This window comes from Trichoderma harzianum, assembly GCF_003025095.1.
Source record: "Trichoderma harzianum CBS 226.95 unplaced genomic scaffold M431scaffold_27, whole genome shotgun sequence".
NCBI classification, from domain to species: Eukaryota; Fungi; Ascomycota; class Sordariomycetes; order Hypocreales; family Hypocreaceae; genus Trichoderma; species Trichoderma harzianum.
Genome location: NW_020209275.1, coordinates 52,299 through 67,622, shown reverse-complemented (window position 1 = coordinate 67,622; position 15,324 = coordinate 52,299). Strand labels below are relative to the sequence as shown.

At 49.5% G+C, this 15,324-nt stretch overlaps 7 protein-coding genes across 7 annotated transcripts; 3 read left to right on the top strand and 4 right to left on the bottom strand.

The window, feature by feature from the left end:
* Positions 1-514: 514 nt before the first annotated feature.
* M431DRAFT_513787 (hypothetical protein) lies at positions 515-1,849 on the top strand. The gene is made up of 5 exons (XM_024920097.1): positions 515-916; positions 1,007-1,031; positions 1,084-1,368; positions 1,430-1,466; positions 1,522-1,849. Exons 1-5 carry the CDS (start codon positions 836-838, stop codon positions 1,577-1,579), a joined length of 486 nt encoding a protein of 161 aa, XP_024767892.1. The 5' UTR covers positions 515-835; the 3' UTR covers positions 1,580-1,849.
* A 328-nt stretch (positions 1,850-2,177) lies between these two features.
* M431DRAFT_547114 (hypothetical protein) lies at positions 2,178-4,263 on the top strand (the record flags this gene model as incomplete). The annotated part of the gene is given in 4 exon segments (XM_024921242.1): positions 2,178-2,253; positions 2,374-2,626; position 2,646; positions 2,667-4,263. The coding sequence occupies 4 exon segments, from the start codon at positions 2,178-2,180 to the stop codon at positions 4,116-4,118; spliced, it is 1,782 nt and encodes a 593-aa protein (XP_024767891.1). The 3' UTR covers positions 4,119-4,263.
* Positions 4,160-6,373, bottom strand: M431DRAFT_128509 (hypothetical protein). The gene is made up of 2 exons (XM_024912373.1): positions 4,440-6,373; positions 4,160-4,375 (listed from the first exon to the last, which is right to left on the bottom strand). Exons 1-2 carry the CDS (start codon positions 6,270-6,272, stop codon positions 4,358-4,360), a joined length of 1,851 nt encoding a protein of 616 aa, XP_024767890.1. The 5' UTR covers positions 6,273-6,373; the 3' UTR covers positions 4,160-4,357.
* Positions 6,374-7,691: 1,318 nt separating this feature from the next.
* Positions 7,692-8,699, bottom strand: M431DRAFT_501290 (hypothetical protein; the record flags this gene model as incomplete). Its single annotated transcript, XM_024918002.1, has 2 exons — positions 7,692-8,370; positions 8,428-8,699. The coding sequence occupies 2 exons, from the start codon at positions 8,697-8,699 to the stop codon at positions 7,692-7,694; spliced, it is 951 nt and encodes a 316-aa protein (XP_024767889.1).
* Positions 8,700-9,322: 623 nt separating this feature from the next.
* On the bottom strand, positions 9,323-10,428 carry M431DRAFT_487822 (hypothetical protein; the record flags this gene model as incomplete). The annotated part of the gene is made up of 2 exons (XM_024916506.1): positions 9,323-9,602; positions 9,656-10,428. 2 exons carry the CDS (start codon positions 10,426-10,428, stop codon positions 9,323-9,325), a joined length of 1,053 nt encoding a protein of 350 aa, XP_024767888.1.
* A 1,759-nt stretch (positions 10,429-12,187) lies between these two features.
* On the top strand, positions 12,188-13,528 carry M431DRAFT_100433 (hypothetical protein; the record flags this gene model as incomplete). The annotated part of the gene is made up of 1 exon (XM_024911208.1): positions 12,188-13,528. The coding sequence occupies one exon, from the start codon at positions 12,188-12,190 to the stop codon at positions 13,526-13,528; it is 1,341 nt and encodes a 446-aa protein (XP_024767887.1).
* A 65-nt stretch (positions 13,529-13,593) lies between these two features.
* On the bottom strand, positions 13,594-14,240 carry M431DRAFT_100406 (hypothetical protein; the record flags this gene model as incomplete). Its single annotated transcript, XM_024911204.1, has 3 exons — positions 13,594-13,835; positions 13,949-14,002; positions 14,078-14,240. The coding sequence occupies 3 exons, from the start codon at positions 14,238-14,240 to the stop codon at positions 13,594-13,596; spliced, it is 459 nt and encodes a 152-aa protein (XP_024767886.1).
* Between the last annotated feature and the right edge of the window lie 1,084 nt (positions 14,241-15,324).

The following is a 15,324-nucleotide window of genomic DNA, read 5'->3' as shown; positions in this document are numbered from 1 at the left end:
TCGAGGAGGCGGCCGCGCTGATGGCTAAGATTCCAGAGGTAACACCGGATAATTTGGATGGCAGTCTCGCATAGTTACATCTTACTCTCATTGCCATGAAATCTACCTTATTATCATGTTTATGTCAGTGAAAGTGCGGACACTCCTCTCGCCTCTTGTAGTGAGTATAATCTAGAGTCATTGCAAGAACCCATCTTCGAGCATCGGCTCACATGAGCCTGCGCTGCTCCTGGACGTCATCGTCACCACTTTAACACTTCATCTCACAAGTGCTTCACATTTTCATCTTCTAGCATCCGTTCCAAAGCTGCAAAAACGACCCAAGCGCATAAATGAAGAAGCCTCGAGAACCATCTAATGTCGCGCTGTTGGTACGTGATGCGCAAAAAAATGAGACGATGAACCTTCTAGAGAGTCGTCGAACTTTCTAGAGCGTTGTTAGACCAAAGAAATGGATATAAGATGAGCGACTGAACTGAATTTGACCTAAGTTTTAGATAACAACTTTGATCTGTCATAAATTTCGCCCAGTTGAAATTGGGTATTAGTAAACAATTGACAGCTGCAGGAGAGGTTATATGTGCTTTTGGTGTTGCGGTGTTACACTTGAAGAATTGCATACTGTGTGAACAACACAGTGGCTTTCCGTCGCACATACTGTCTACTGACCTCATCATTTTTTGCCCCTCCAAGCGGCCCGAGCCCCACGTCTTAAGATTTTGGATTTTGCGATAACCGCAGATTGAAGCCATCCTTTTTGGATACTTCACTGTTGCGCTACCTGACCAAATCCCACACCTCCGATATTAACTCAGACTCAGATACAGCCGTCACAATGGATCCCTTGGAGAGCATGTCAACTGGAGGGCCCCTGCCCAAAGACTTCAATGCCGACGATGCGGGCAACATGGAGGATGTGCGTTCCATCTCTACTTTTTCCTTTAGTCTTTGTTCCGCATGAAGATGGAGTAACTAGCTGACACAATCTCTTGGTTCCGTTTGACAGATGGAGAAGCAGTTTGCCGTCAAAGGTACTTAGAAATACTCGTTCTTAACGTGATTCACTCGCCTAACACGTCGCAGTTGTGCAGCACATGGCAACCTACTGGGCCATTCTCGAAAAGGTCAAGGGCTCAGGCCTGCGACTGACCAAGATCGACGACGAGATCTACGACCACCTCAAGGAGGCCTTCCCCGAGTTCGACCCCGCTGCCACGATCGATGAGGACCAGATGAAGAGCAAGACGGGCAAAGAGAGGTGGCGCGCCTTCATGATGAAGTACGAGAAGAAGGTGGACGACTACAACTTTGGCACCATGGTGCGGAACAACGCCAAGGCCGAGTACGAGCAGGACACAACCATTTTCGGTGAGATTTCTCCCAGGACATGCTTTTTGGGAAATGGTGCAATTGTCTAACCATTCAACAGTCCCCAGGATGCAGTTTTATGCCATTGAGATCGCCCGGTATGTGCTGCCTCGGATACACGATGGGTATTATATCCGCTAACTATTAGAGTAGAAACCGAAGCGGCCTCAACGACTGGATATACGAAAAGGCTCAGGAAGAGAAGAAATAGCTCCAAATAAATACCCCAAATACACATGCCAAGTCAAGAGTCGTTTTTGTTATCACCGCGTGCCTTTGTCAACTAAAATATTGAAGGATTTACTCAACGGGCGTGGATATGGTTTTGTCATGCAGGCCGGCTTTACGCTGCGCCGCTGTCGTATTCAATGGGGGAAAATGAGAAGGAAAAATAGATATGTTCTATGTATATGGTCATGGGTACCTACACCAAAGACTAAGATATCACGAAATACTACTGCCTGCCATTATTAACCTGGGGATGCTACTGTTTGGCTTTTTCTCTACACCTCGTCCAATGCTACAATTTCCTCGCTGGTACCTCGCTGGTACTGAATGATCTTAGCTCAAAATAACCACAAGCCGTACGTTTGCCTTCTCTTTAATGTCGTATTCTGCCCAAAGACTGTCAGTCACCTGGCCAACTACCACCAAACAGCCGTACACCTGACAGCTGCTGTCAGCCCACAAGCTCAGCCAAAATGTTTGCTTCTGCCGCTTTGTTTCCACCGAAACAACGAAATTGCATAAACAAAACCTAAGCACCTTCGGGGAAAATCTCGAGGCTTCCCCCCCTCACAAACATCGGCATGGATCAAACATCGTGGCTGGATCTCTCAGCTGATGGCGATACACCAACCTCGCCATCGCCACCACAATCTCCTCGTAAGGCACATTTGTGGCTTTCTCTCTGTCAACTCATCTACCTTGGAATAATCCTATTTCATGAATTTCAGCCAAATCTATCGTTCTCACAGCTCAAGTCCTTACTGATTCCGCAAGCAGCAAGCAGCCCATCCAAACTCACTCGATCGAAATCCATCATCGAGCGCGTCGCCAGCAGAGCCTCCGAATATTCCATATCCCCCAACACTTCGCGTAGTGAAGACCAGCTCGTTGGTCGCTCTGGTCTCCCACCCTGGGACCGAACCGTAGACATTGTCTACCACAAATACAAGCATGGAGATGCCAAACCCGACAAAAGTGTAGCCTTGAAGGCACTGACCAACAAGTTCTTCGCGTTACACAAGAGACAAAAGTCAAAAGCGAGCGAAAAGAGTCAGGAATTTACCTAGAAGACATTTCCTGAGCACGTTCGCCGCCTTATCCTTGAGAATCTCGTCGCGTCTTACGAGGTTTTGGGATCCAAGCCCATTAGCCTCAATAGATTCATCTGGGACCAAGACTGCTGGGAGCCATCGGACTTCATCCCTCTCGGCGAAGTTCTTGCGACCTTCCGCCCTTACTTGAGCGTCTCATTCGACTTCTATGCCACTCTCTTCGTGGCAATATTGTCGGGGAATTCTTTTCACGTTACTTTCTCCCCATTCATCGCACCGAGACTCAATCCCCTAGCCACCACGTGGCTTAACAAGTACGGCGTTTTCATCAAGTCTCTCGTTATTGAGGTCGATCTATCCCGTCTAGGTCTTGGTCCTACCCCTCAAGCCATCGATTTATTCCCCGGTACTGGCCATCTTCAACGTCTGCTTCTCGAGTTTAGTTTGTCTCAGCTCGAAAGAGCCCCAGAAGCTCCCCTTGAGGCTCTCATTCTCGTGTGTCGTCGGTTTCACGGCGAAAGAGAGGACATTCCTGATCCACCCGAAGACATCTCAGAAAGCAAAATCTCTGTCAGAGCTAGTTCTGCCAGCCCTCAAAACCAGTACTCGTCTGCTGAAAGTTCTGGCAGGCAGTCTTCTTGTGATCTTTCTGAGAGAACAGTTCGGGTCGTCTCTCCAGCCCCAGAAGACTTCTTTGAGAATTCTGAGCTTGAATTCGAGTACGATGACGAAGAAGAAGAAGAACAAGATGGCGATGATGAACATACCAACTGGGACGAAGACTCAGACGAAGGCTACGTTGTCAACATGTCCTTCGAAAGCAGCGAAGAGTCCTCCGACTCCTTCTCCAGCTCAGATTCCTCCTCAAACCCCGACACAAGTCTAGCCCTTCCGCCATCCATCCAAGAAGAAGACCTGTCATACTGCCCAGACAAACATCTCTCTATATGCAATCACCTCCTCCGCCTCCGCAACAAGGTCACTTCCCTCCGCATCGCCGGCTTCAGCGAGGCGTATTCCCACGCCTTCATCGCCACCCTATTTCCCGAGGCCAAATTCCTTCCTCTAGCACAACATTCCTACCGTGTTGCGCCATCTACCTTCTGGCCTCGTCTTCGTGGCCAGAAATCTTGGGTTGACGCCGGTCAAGGAACTCTCATACTAGACGACCACGAGGTCATGCCAGAGCCTTGCATCTTTCCCGAAGGTCCTTTTCAGCTACCACCACCAATCGTCTATAAATCAAGCATTAAATCGTTTCCAATGGGTCTCGAGACGACAACCCGCCCGAGGAACAATACTGTCAGCTCGGGCTCGAGCTTGCCGTCTCAGAAAAGTTTGGAGAGCAACGAAGAGGCAAACACTTCGAAAAGCTCGCGATCTAGCTGTGAGAAGTCCAAGGTTCAAAAGCTTTTGGACAGGTGCAAGGAAAAATCGAGACGTAGGCCGAGGCCAACATCGGCACCTTGATCGCTAGATGTATTCATTCGTGTTCAACGTTTTGAGTAGTGCCGCAACAGAAAAGTATTAAGGTAGTATTTGTGTTAATTAGTGGACAAATCTATATACCATGAGACGCTTATAAAACATTGTCGCTTTTTATCATCTAATATGCATTTGCTATGACCCTCTCATAGTAGAGTCCAAGTCGCTATGATGCTTCAACAAAGATTCAACATATTATCGTCCCCTAATTCTATACTCCACCATTACCCTTTTATCAGGGTCTTGCAAAATTATTAGCACTTGTAGACATTAAACTCAGCTTAGTGAAAGATTAAAGAAACTTACTTTGGCAAATTTGCTCCTGGCGCGAATCCTTTCTCCATAAATGAGAAGTACCCAAGGAATGGCTGTCAATCCTGTAGCAATTCCGCCAAGCATACCGCCAGCACCTCTCAACCCAAGATTCGTAAACATGACGCTCGTAATTAAAGGAAAGCAGCCACCGAGAACATTTCGGCAGAAGCTCTGTGCCGCAAGAGCGGAACTTGCGTAAATATGATACGTATCCGCGAGGTAGTTGAAGGTGGCGAGATAAACGGAGTAGATGCCCCATGTTGCCAGTCCCAGGCCAACTGCCTTTGTATATCCCGACTTTCCATTAGATCCTAGGAAAGCAATGAAGAGCCCAGCGGGTAATAGCATGGCAGTGATGCAAGTGAAATAGAGTCTTGCCTCTGGTGCTTCGGCTGGGAATCTTCTTCGCATAAAGGCCCAGAACTTCGAATCGGAGTATTGAAAGCCTTCTTCTTGCTTCTTCCATTGGGGGTGTTTTAAGAGATGTTCCTGGTAGACGCCAACAACGGTTGCAGCAGCCGATGCAATCATCATTGCCACGTACACTCTGCTCGACATGCTGAAATCTGAGCCATAGAGAAAGGGGACGACTGAAAAGGAGAGGTATAAGACACCCCACGAGAAGGCAGCCCAGAGAGAGAAACAAAATACCACTGGCTCCGTGAAGAGAAGATGAAATGGTCTCCTTACAGATGTTAAAACAATCTGTCCCAAGGATGCCCGTTGTTCATCTTCTTTGACTATCCATCGGATTCTCCGTAAACGAGGAGTCGTAGAGATGTTTCGCTCGTTCAGATTGGCTGTGACAGTTATTTGGCTTGATGCAGCGGAAGCCAATACAGCCAACTCATCGTTTATCCATACCCCATATATACCGTATGTTTCCATCTCTTCATACCACTTGTTAAGCTTCTTCGCTTTCTTGGAGAGCAGGACAGAGGCTCGGCTTTCTTTGAAGAAGAGGACGAGGGCAAGCAAGAGAACAACGTCGAGGATGACCTGAACCCAAAATGACCATTTCCAAGCACGGCTATTGCTTCCCACCGTTTCGATCAGCGCAGCAGAAACCAGTGGTCCAGCTCCGGTGCCGGCCAAGACAGCACCGCTGAAGAGTGCCATTGGCGTGTTCCTTTCTTCCTTTTCCCACAAATCAGCCAACACGCCTCCGACGACAGCAGAGAAGACCGATCCGCCGACGCCAACAAAGAAACGAGATACCAGCATGCCAGCAACATCCGGCATGACAGAGCAGACGGCCTGAAAGATAACAAAGACGGTGCCGGCGATAATGAAAATGGGGTACCGCCCCCAAATCTCGGACATTGGCGCAAGAGCCATTGGCGCAAACGCAAATCCCATGCAGAACAACGTAATTCCCACGACCACAACAAGCCGAGATGTCCCAAAATCACTGGCCATAATATTTGCAGGCGGCGCGTAAGCACCTGCAGTGTATGCCGTCAAAAACGTCGCCAAGCATGAGAGTATGAGCAAGATACTCTTGTGATAAGCACCCCATGACAACGGAGACGTATAAGCCGCCAAGTCTGGGCATGGGGGCGGCTCTCGACCATCGAGATTGGGCTGTTCCGGTATTGGGGGCGATGGCAATGCGGTTTCAAAGGTAAGGTAGAGATACGATATCGGAGTGTCGCTTCCTAGACTTGTCGCTTCAGACTGCTCTGTCCGCGGTTTTTCGCTCGATGACAAGTCTTCTTCGTGATGCGATGGGCCACCGAGGCGAGCAGCATTATCGCTTCGAACAATCTCAAAATCCTCCATCCCCTGTGAGTCCAGACCTCCTCCCTTTTCTTCAATGTCCATCGTGGACGGCTTCGACACGAAGAAAGAGACACGGCTCGTGAATGCGAATCTAAGGCATCGATAACTCGTGGCGCGAGCACCAAAGACGTCGCCGAAACACTCACGAAGTATCCAGCAGAAACTTCCAAGGTTTGCTCGGATTTGAGGAGCGGCGATGCCTATTTATCGAAGGCCAGAAGGCGTAAGTGGAGCTAATATTTCGTCGACGGGAATAACCAGGTCTTCTTTAAGACGCCGGTTGGATCTACCCTCACATGGACCAGGCCCCCACGCGGCTGACCGACCGGATGATAATGATTATTTATTTCTTTATCAAAGCTCTTTACCTAGACGCCGGTAACGGACCTAGATCTTCTGTCCGATATCATGTTCGCTCGTACCGGGGACTGTAAGAACAGTTCCCAAGATACGGAGAATAATCTCATGTACATCGCCATCCATTTTTGTTCCCAAGACAGAAGCTTTAGCCGATGAACTCAACCTCTTCTGGCCAGCGTTAGTCAATAGATTAACGGGAATAAGCGGTGGAAATCCTAGTGTGCGCTTCTCCACAGGCCAAGCTTTGCATCTAGATTCCCTTATCCGTCCCCCGCGATGTTTTGAGTTCTAGGGCCGGAAATTGGTAATGAAAGCGGACCAAACTTACCTACATCCTAAATCCGTAATGTTCGCTGTTGAAGCTGATTCCGATTCCTAGGTTCCAATCCAGGCGGAACCCTGGATGGAACTCAACTCAGGCCAATAGCATATCGATTAAAAGAGCTGAGTGGATGCAGAGTCTGCATCTCGGGCTGACGACGGTGAGATTCAGGGTGTATTATTCCCGACTAAGGCCGCCGGCTATTGGGACCACGAACGCAATTGGAGGGTTGAGGCGTTTGGCTTTGCATTGCCGTTGAGGTTGGTTTCAACTACACAGCAAACACAACTAGTGCATGACACAATGCTTCCCCCTATAATGGCCCCCACAGAAGCTTGTCAATTTGTTTGCCCTGTAAAAATGTTCCCGAAACACCTTTTCTTTCATTTGAACATCCAATAAGAGATAGACAGGAGCATGCAGGCTTCGTAGTGGTGATGTTAGGTTGGAGAAACCTAAATCGTCTTGCTGTCAATTGACATCGCGAGTGGTTTGGCTAGACAAAGAGCATCAGATATAAGTTCTTTAATAGGAGACTTCGAAGATATACCTGATCAAATCCGGTACGAATGATAGAGTAATACTCGCCAAACACAGCGGTTAATAATGCTGCAGAATTGGAGAGTTCCAAAAGCAATACAATTTCGCCGTGTGGTGATTTTTGGGGAAATGGGTCGACATAAATTCATCATTGAACCTGGTTATAATTCCGCTCCGCAATCCAACGAAGTAGGCTTCTAGTCTTCTCGTCTTCTCGTTCGACTCTCTCTGTCTCTTGTTCAGTGAGACGGGTCTGCTGCAACTTCCATGGGAATGCTGTTGACGCTAATATGGCACGCCCTCAATGATGTATGCGGAGGTTGTTCGGTATCGGCGCATGGCTGGGGTTGGGGTTTTCCTTGTAGCTCCCTCAATTCCATGGGCTTGTCTTCCAACTCGGCAGGGCATTGGGTGCCTGACAACTCGGTGGGTTCTTTGCGTGCTCCTTGCTGACACCATGTGTCATCTGTGATCCGACTTGGGCCTTGGGTTTTCCTTCGGCGGTGTAAGAAGAGAAACGTAATCGCCGAAGCCGCAGCTAGAAGCCCCAGGCAGCTTCCAACTACAATTCCTGCAATGGTCCCGGGGGTAAGAGCCCAATTCGGCCGTGATGGGGGTGAAGATGATACGCTGGATGACGAGAATTGCACAACCGTGGAAGAGATTGGCAAAGTGGGAGTAGGGGCGGTGACAAATATATTTGAAGAAGTAGTAATCAGTTTATATGTCGATGAATCACTTGTTGACGTCGGAAATGGGGTCGGAATCCCAGGCGGAAACATCTCGGTAGTTCTGACTCCATGTGCTAAATCTGCACTCCGCCAGCGGATCTCAAAGGCCGGTGCCGACAGGGTAGTGCCATCGTAATTGGTCACGGCATATTTCTGATCTTTAGTCGAGTCGTTACAGTCGTAGCCGCTTTCACATGGGATATTAGAACCTCCTCCTCTCAAGTTTTCTACAGTGTGCACTTACTCTGGAACACATCTCACCACTGTTTCTTCATGTCGAATAGGCCAGCCGTTGCTCACTGGAGATGTCTGGGTGCACATGGCACGATATCCCTCAAAGCACTCTCCCGGCGAATAAAATCCCCCGTTGGACCAGAGCTCGAGGCCGCCCGGAATTCGACAGCCATCGAAGTCGGACTGAAGGATAGGGGGAGGACACGGAATCGCCTGGATAGTCATTGGCATATACAGCACTCGCCTAGTGCCACTTGACAATGTACTCGTACGGGCCGCCATTCTTCAAAGAGTGGTGTCTATTCGATTGAATCCGGATCCGAAGTAGAGCAGCAGCCGTGCCGAAACTACTCCTGTATCTGCTTACCAACTCACAGAAAGCCGAGGATGAATGAAAGAGGACTGAGTCTAAAATTCTGCACGATGGAAGAGATTTTTATTTGCAATTCGCATTCGCATTACAAAGGGGGCAGTTGCGCATGTTTGTGCTCGCTCCTTCCGTTGTTTGGCAATTGGGTACTCAAGCACGTGTACTACGCTCGGCTAATGTAGCCGTGAATTGCTACGAGATTTGCACTGAATCTCTCTATTCTAACCACCAGCAATCAAGCGGTGAGGCACTTGCAATCATTGCATGTATACGGCCGATTGATGGGTATGACCAGTGGATAATCGTCGAGCTATCAGGACTCTATATCGGCATGTACTAGATTAGTACCAAGCTATCATCCCCAAGATTTGATGCCACCGACACTCGAAAGAACGAACTCAGTCACTACAGAAGCAAACATTCGCACTAGAAACCCATTTCAAATGAGAAATCAATCGCTATTGGCTCTATCTTACAAATACAGTGGTCATATCTAGATGCTGGGGAAATAAGAAGAATGCTTTTCCGCCTCTCTCTAATCTACGTCTTCGTCGTGTGTCTCGACTCCATTCGCAATGCCATTGCTCACATGGTTGCCATTCGTATAACCGTTGGAGTGTCCGTTGGCGTGTCCATTGGTATGACCGTTCGTATGACCATTGGTGATACCGTTGGTCCCATTGGCAGTTTTCACGGTGCCATCTTCATTGATAGACTCTTCGAGATATAAAGCAAAGGTGACGACGAGATAAACATCTCCAGTCGCCTTATTCCGAAGAACATATCTCAACTGATGTGCGAGCCTTCCGTCATACCTACACCACACTCGTAAGTAATCGCTCATCAAATCTTGTCATGCCAAACTTACCTCAAAGCCTCTGCCCCCAAATATCTCGCAACGGAAAGCTGGAATCCCGGCAGCCGCAGCGCCAGGTTTGCAAAGTCGAGGTACGGGTTGAAAAAGTCAATGCCGTACGTCCTTCCATACTCCCAAATCCATTTCTCCTTGTTCGAATCCGACAACGCCCACTTCATCCTCGGCTTGCTTTCCTTGGGCACGCTATTCACCTCACGGATTTTCTTGCCTCTCTCGTCCCCTCCCTCCTCGAACCACAAACCGCCTCTTGACTCGTCAAAGACGCCCGCACCGACGGACACGACATTGAACGAACTCAGCGCGGGGCCGTACAGATAGGGCTTATCTGCGTATGCATCGCCATCAAGACCAGGGTCAATCCACCACTTAACAATGTTCATGGCAGTGTTGAAGCCTGGCGGCAGCTTGTCTCTGATAGGGCGGTCAAAGTCATTGCCAAACTGCAGATCCGCAGCTCTGATCCCCAAAGCAAGATCCTCTGCGGAATCTGCAGCCTTTGCCTTGGATGGATTGAGTGGCGTGAAGCGGAACGAGATGCTGTACTGATCTTGGTTGCTTGCATGCGGCTCTGTGGAAAAGTATGGCGAAGTTGATGGTGAACCACGCGGCAGTCCCTTGTAATCCTGTATCCGGACATTGAGCTCGACATCGGCAACATCGCTCTTGATGCGCAGGGGCGCAGATTCGTTCACCGGGACCTCAATGTGAGTGCTCTCATCGTAGCTCGATCCCGCCGTAACACGAAGAATGTATTTTTCAATCATTTTGCTGCTGTGTGTGTTGTGTGACGATTGAATGGCGCTCATCCGCTCAATGAAGCTCTTGGGATATATAACTTCGGAAGTGGTTAAACTGATGGCCCGATTCGGAGCATATAGTTATGCCTGTGGATTGTGGCTTTACACTCATGGCGCTCATTCATCAGATTCTTAAAGTTCTATTAATAACAGAACGGGTTTTCTTAGTGCGATTTGTTTTGTGTGAGGTGGCAAATCAAGCGCGTCAACGGCTCTCCCGTTACCCTGGAGTCAGAATCGCCCCAACGTGGCTATGTTTGTTTTCCCTGCTTTGGTTATCGGTACATCTTCCGTTATTCTTTTCTTCCGCGTGCCGAAGTGCATCTGGATGTATTTGTCCTACATGGTATCAAACTGGAAATGATTCCAACGTGGAGTATGACACAGCATCTCCGTCGCCCAAAGTTTCATCCGCGCAATACCTTACTAGCATGAAACGCTGGACTTTGGAAATGCGCCTCGTCAGCAGCACTATGGCTTTCATTTGTGCTATGCATCAACGAGCCTCTAACATGTGAACTTCGATTAATGTAAACATAAATCGACAGCAGGTTTAAAGAAGCATCAATATTGCATCATAAGCATGATGTCGGAAGAATTCATATCCCATCTCGGGCAGAGAGATAGCTTTGCTGATCCGGCTGACTCGGCACACGATTGCTCATCACGTTGCCCAGGTAGTCTGAGTACCAGGTAGGTAAGACAGATACAGAGTGAGCGACTCAGCGATCAAACAAACGACATAGGCTACCAGACAGGCGTATTATGCGCCGTTTGTTGCTGCGATTAACTCAGGATGCGGAAGTGGACCGGCCGGGTTTCAAGCAGTTTCATTCTTGCTTCTGGTTCCCAACGTTGTTAGTAGTTGACTCAAGCAACAAAGTTCAATCTAGTTGAAGCATGTGCATATGAAAGCAAGGCTTGAGAATCGATGGAGCTCTGGAAAGTCTGACGTATTCGGTGTCAGGTGTTGACCAAGCGAGGTGAATATGATGGCATGTGCTGATTGACCTTCGGTAGATCCCGAGGCAGAAATCAACCCGGTACATACAATACCAACCCAGTTACATGATGCAAATATCGACCTCTTAAGCGTAGAAAAAAGAAGAAATTACATACTGATCAGTAAATACCAAGTTTTGAAGTAAATCTTGTCCCAACATTCGAGCGCGCAATCTCATTGTATTATGGGCTTGCGCCTCCCAAGCCGATGCTGGGTCCCACCAACACCCGTCGGCCCAGGGTCCATGTATTTCTGCACCAAATTTTGTGACTGGGGTGACATTGACGTCATGCCCAATCGGAAGCTCATGGGCCCCGTTTGCCAAAGTTCTCGGGCACACAAAGTTGAATTCAGGCCTCGTCCACTCTTTCTAACTGTATCAGCATGGACAAACAGAGTTTTTGAGAAAATCGGAGGATACCTATCCCACCTTGTCACCCCGTCACATCGATATACTTTTCTCCAAGTGGTAGCTGGTGGCGTCGTCCAGCTTGGAGCTCTCCCCCCCGCGAAACGATGATAAGCAATAATGTGAGAGGCCGGTTCCTCATCCGCCTCTTCATCGTCGTCTTCCGATACACGCCGTTCATTTACACCACCGCCCTAGCGGCTGTATACTACTGGTACGGCTGGGAACAAGCGCGCCAGACGAGTGCAGCTCAGGTCCTATGGGGTCTGATATTGGCCGAGATCTCGTTCTTCTGCTTCATCTACCTTCCGTATATGCACCAGCTGAACCGCAAAGCTGTGCACCCTACACCCCTGACGTCGGAGGAAAGATGGGCTCTCTTCAACCAATGCCTGGCAAATGTTCAGTCCATGGAGGTGTACCTGCGGTGGTGGTTCCTCGGAGCTGAGTTGAAGGATATCCGCCGAGACAACCTGCGCGATTTCCTCCTCTGGGGTTTCTTCGACCAGGCGCGGGAAGACGTCGAAAGCAACGGCGGCCACTCCGACGCTGATGCGCGAGATTTGGATAGCTTCATCACAAAGATTGAAGAGAGACTGGGACACCCTCTCCACGATGGCCGAGGTACGGCCAAGTGCATACGACTGACTTTGGATGACGTCGAGGTAACATATAGATCACTCACATGGTACTTGGTCATATATCTTGTGGATCAGGCCGCACACTTGGCCCTTTCATGGAATGGGTTCAAGTTCTATGGCAGAGGACCCGTCGCAGCTCTTGCAACGTTCCCACCGCGCCCGCAGGAGATATTCACCAGCCGGCGGTCGCGTGCTCCGCAGCTGAGCTACTGGTACCGGCCTCATGCATCCAAGGACTGCAACCCCGTTGTATTCTTCCACGGCATTGGAGTTGGGCTTTGGACATATGTCGACTTCCTTGCAAACATACATGCAGCTAAAGATGTTGGTGGTGGGCAGGGTATTGGGGTCATTGCTGTGGAGATTCTTCCCGTATCCTTTCGACTGACTTCCCCGCCTCTGGGTAAGGCCGAGTTTCTGCGTCAAATGGCCAAGATATTGGAACATCACCAGTGGGACAAGTTCACAGTCACGGCACACTCATATGGATCAGTGCAAACCACCCATATGCTCCACTCGCAGAGTCTCGGGCATATGATCACGTCCGTCGTGCTAATCGATCCGGTAACGGTGATGCTCCATCTCCCCGATGTCGCCTACAACTTCACTCGCAGAAAGCCCCGGGAAGCCAACGAGTGGATGCTATGGTATTTCGCCAGCACGGATCCAGGCGTGGCACGCTGTCTAGGCCGTCACTTCTTCTGGCGGGAGAACATCATATGGAAGGAAGACTTTAGAAATGCTGACCCGAGGGATCGTCGGAAGGTGGCCGTCTGTTTGGCTGGCAGGGACATACTCGTCAACACCTCTAGTGTTGCGCAATACTTGACTGATCTTGGAGTGGCGGGAATAAGCCAAGCTCAAGGTGCTAATCAGGCAGCCGAGGTGGAGGTGCTCATGTTCCCCAATTTAGATCATGCGCAGATATTCGACACCCCAGCAGACTGTCAAAAGGTAATCCGGCTTATCAGATCATATTGCAGTGCAGGATTAGCGGAATATACCAGTATATAGAGTCGCAAGAGCTGAAACGCATTGCAGCAGTCTTGGCGGAGGCGGGAGCCAATCTCGATAACGAATCACTCAATAGTCTTGATCTCCTGACCCCCCCAATCAGTCAAGATGGCTCCAACCGGACGGGGGCCGCTTTGAGTGATGACCCAAACAAGATCCTGGTCTGAATCATTCCGGGCCTGGTGCTCCGTCCAAGCCGGGACGAATGCAAAGTCTCCCGGATGAAGCTCGTGATGTCGCAATTCGCCCTTAAAGCCCTCCTTCACGACGAGTGTCCCGGTACCGGACACCACGTTAATGATGGCGTCTTGACGGCGTTATCAGAAACCGAAACCAACCAACCAAGGGAAAGCATTTGAGAGGGGGAGGGGGATGAGAGGGCCCTAGAGAGAGGGAGAGAGAGCGGGATGTGGCACCTACCTTGCTCGCTATTGTGGTGAATTGGGGACCAAGAGTTGGGGGGTATGCGAAGGACTGTCCGAGAAAAAAATAGAGAGTTACAACGCAGTTTTGGGCACGCTTCTTCCAAGGGCCAAGGAGAAAACTCACCCGAAGCACACATCTTGTCACACTTACCGACAATGGCGGAATCTCGGATGGAGCGTCCTTCATTATCCAGCATGGGCTTGAGCTGGTCCGCATGGGTCACCTCAGTGGTAGAAGGCAGTATCATGGGCAGGATCTCTGTGATGATGGGGAGTAGCGACGACATGGCCCAAGACATTCAACGACGGAGGTGGGATTACTGTCACTCTTGGCGGCATGGACCAGTCGCAGTATCAATGCGTGTCAGTTCAGTTTCCTAGCGCAGAAGACGTCCGAGTTGCCCTCTTTTTCTGTGCGTGTGTGCCCGCAAATGCGTGTTCGTTTAGGCTGGGGGTGCCGCGAATGAATGCAACGAAGATACACAAGGGGGGAAGACGAGGCCCAACTAGGAAGGCGAGCCAGTGACGTGGTGCGAGGATGCGGAACATATAGAGGCGGTTTAATAATAATATGTGGTATGGAGAGGATGAGATCTGTAGCCAAGCGCTGGATAAGGAGATTGATGGAGGTTGAGATGCGACTGAGCGGGCTTTCTCGATACAGCGGCTGGGGTATCGCCCAGGCGGCTCCAGTAAGGCCGAGGCAAGGGATATGACGTGTCGAGGCCGCGATGATGGCAAACGCAAAGCCGCAGTGATGGAGCGATGTTCAGGAGAGCCGAAGTCTACATAAGGTGGTAATAGATTAGGGACGCATGGCAGCCCAGCAAATCGCGATCGTCGGCGGATTTGTTTTTCCGCTTACTTGGGCTCCTGCCTTACCAAAATGCCTATCTAGGTACATGTACAAAGTACCTACAGTACAGGTGCGCATTGAGCCCAATGCAGATGGAACTTTCACAAGTGCCTAGCAGGGAGTAGATTGTCCCAATAACCAAACAACACCTCTTAATCATTCATATTTGAAATGGATTATGAAATGTTGAATAAGTGAGAGAGACAAAGGAAAGAAAGAAAGAAAGAAGAGAAAAGAAAACAAGAAAGCGAAAAGAGGGGCAGCCATGGGTGTATAAATCGTGCTCGTTTAATCTACAGCAGATTTGATGCTTGCCCAAAAACAACTGAAGCGGCATATTTAGTCCACGCACGACACGAGCTTCTTCCGCTGCTGAACTTCAACAGCGCCTTACCGGGGTGACGCCCCATCGTGCCGCGGAAAACTGGGCGCTGTGCTAAATCTACGAGGCCTTTTTACAGTATCCGTTCTCCGTTCCTTGTTGAACTGCAGAGCTACCCCGAAAAATGCCAAGG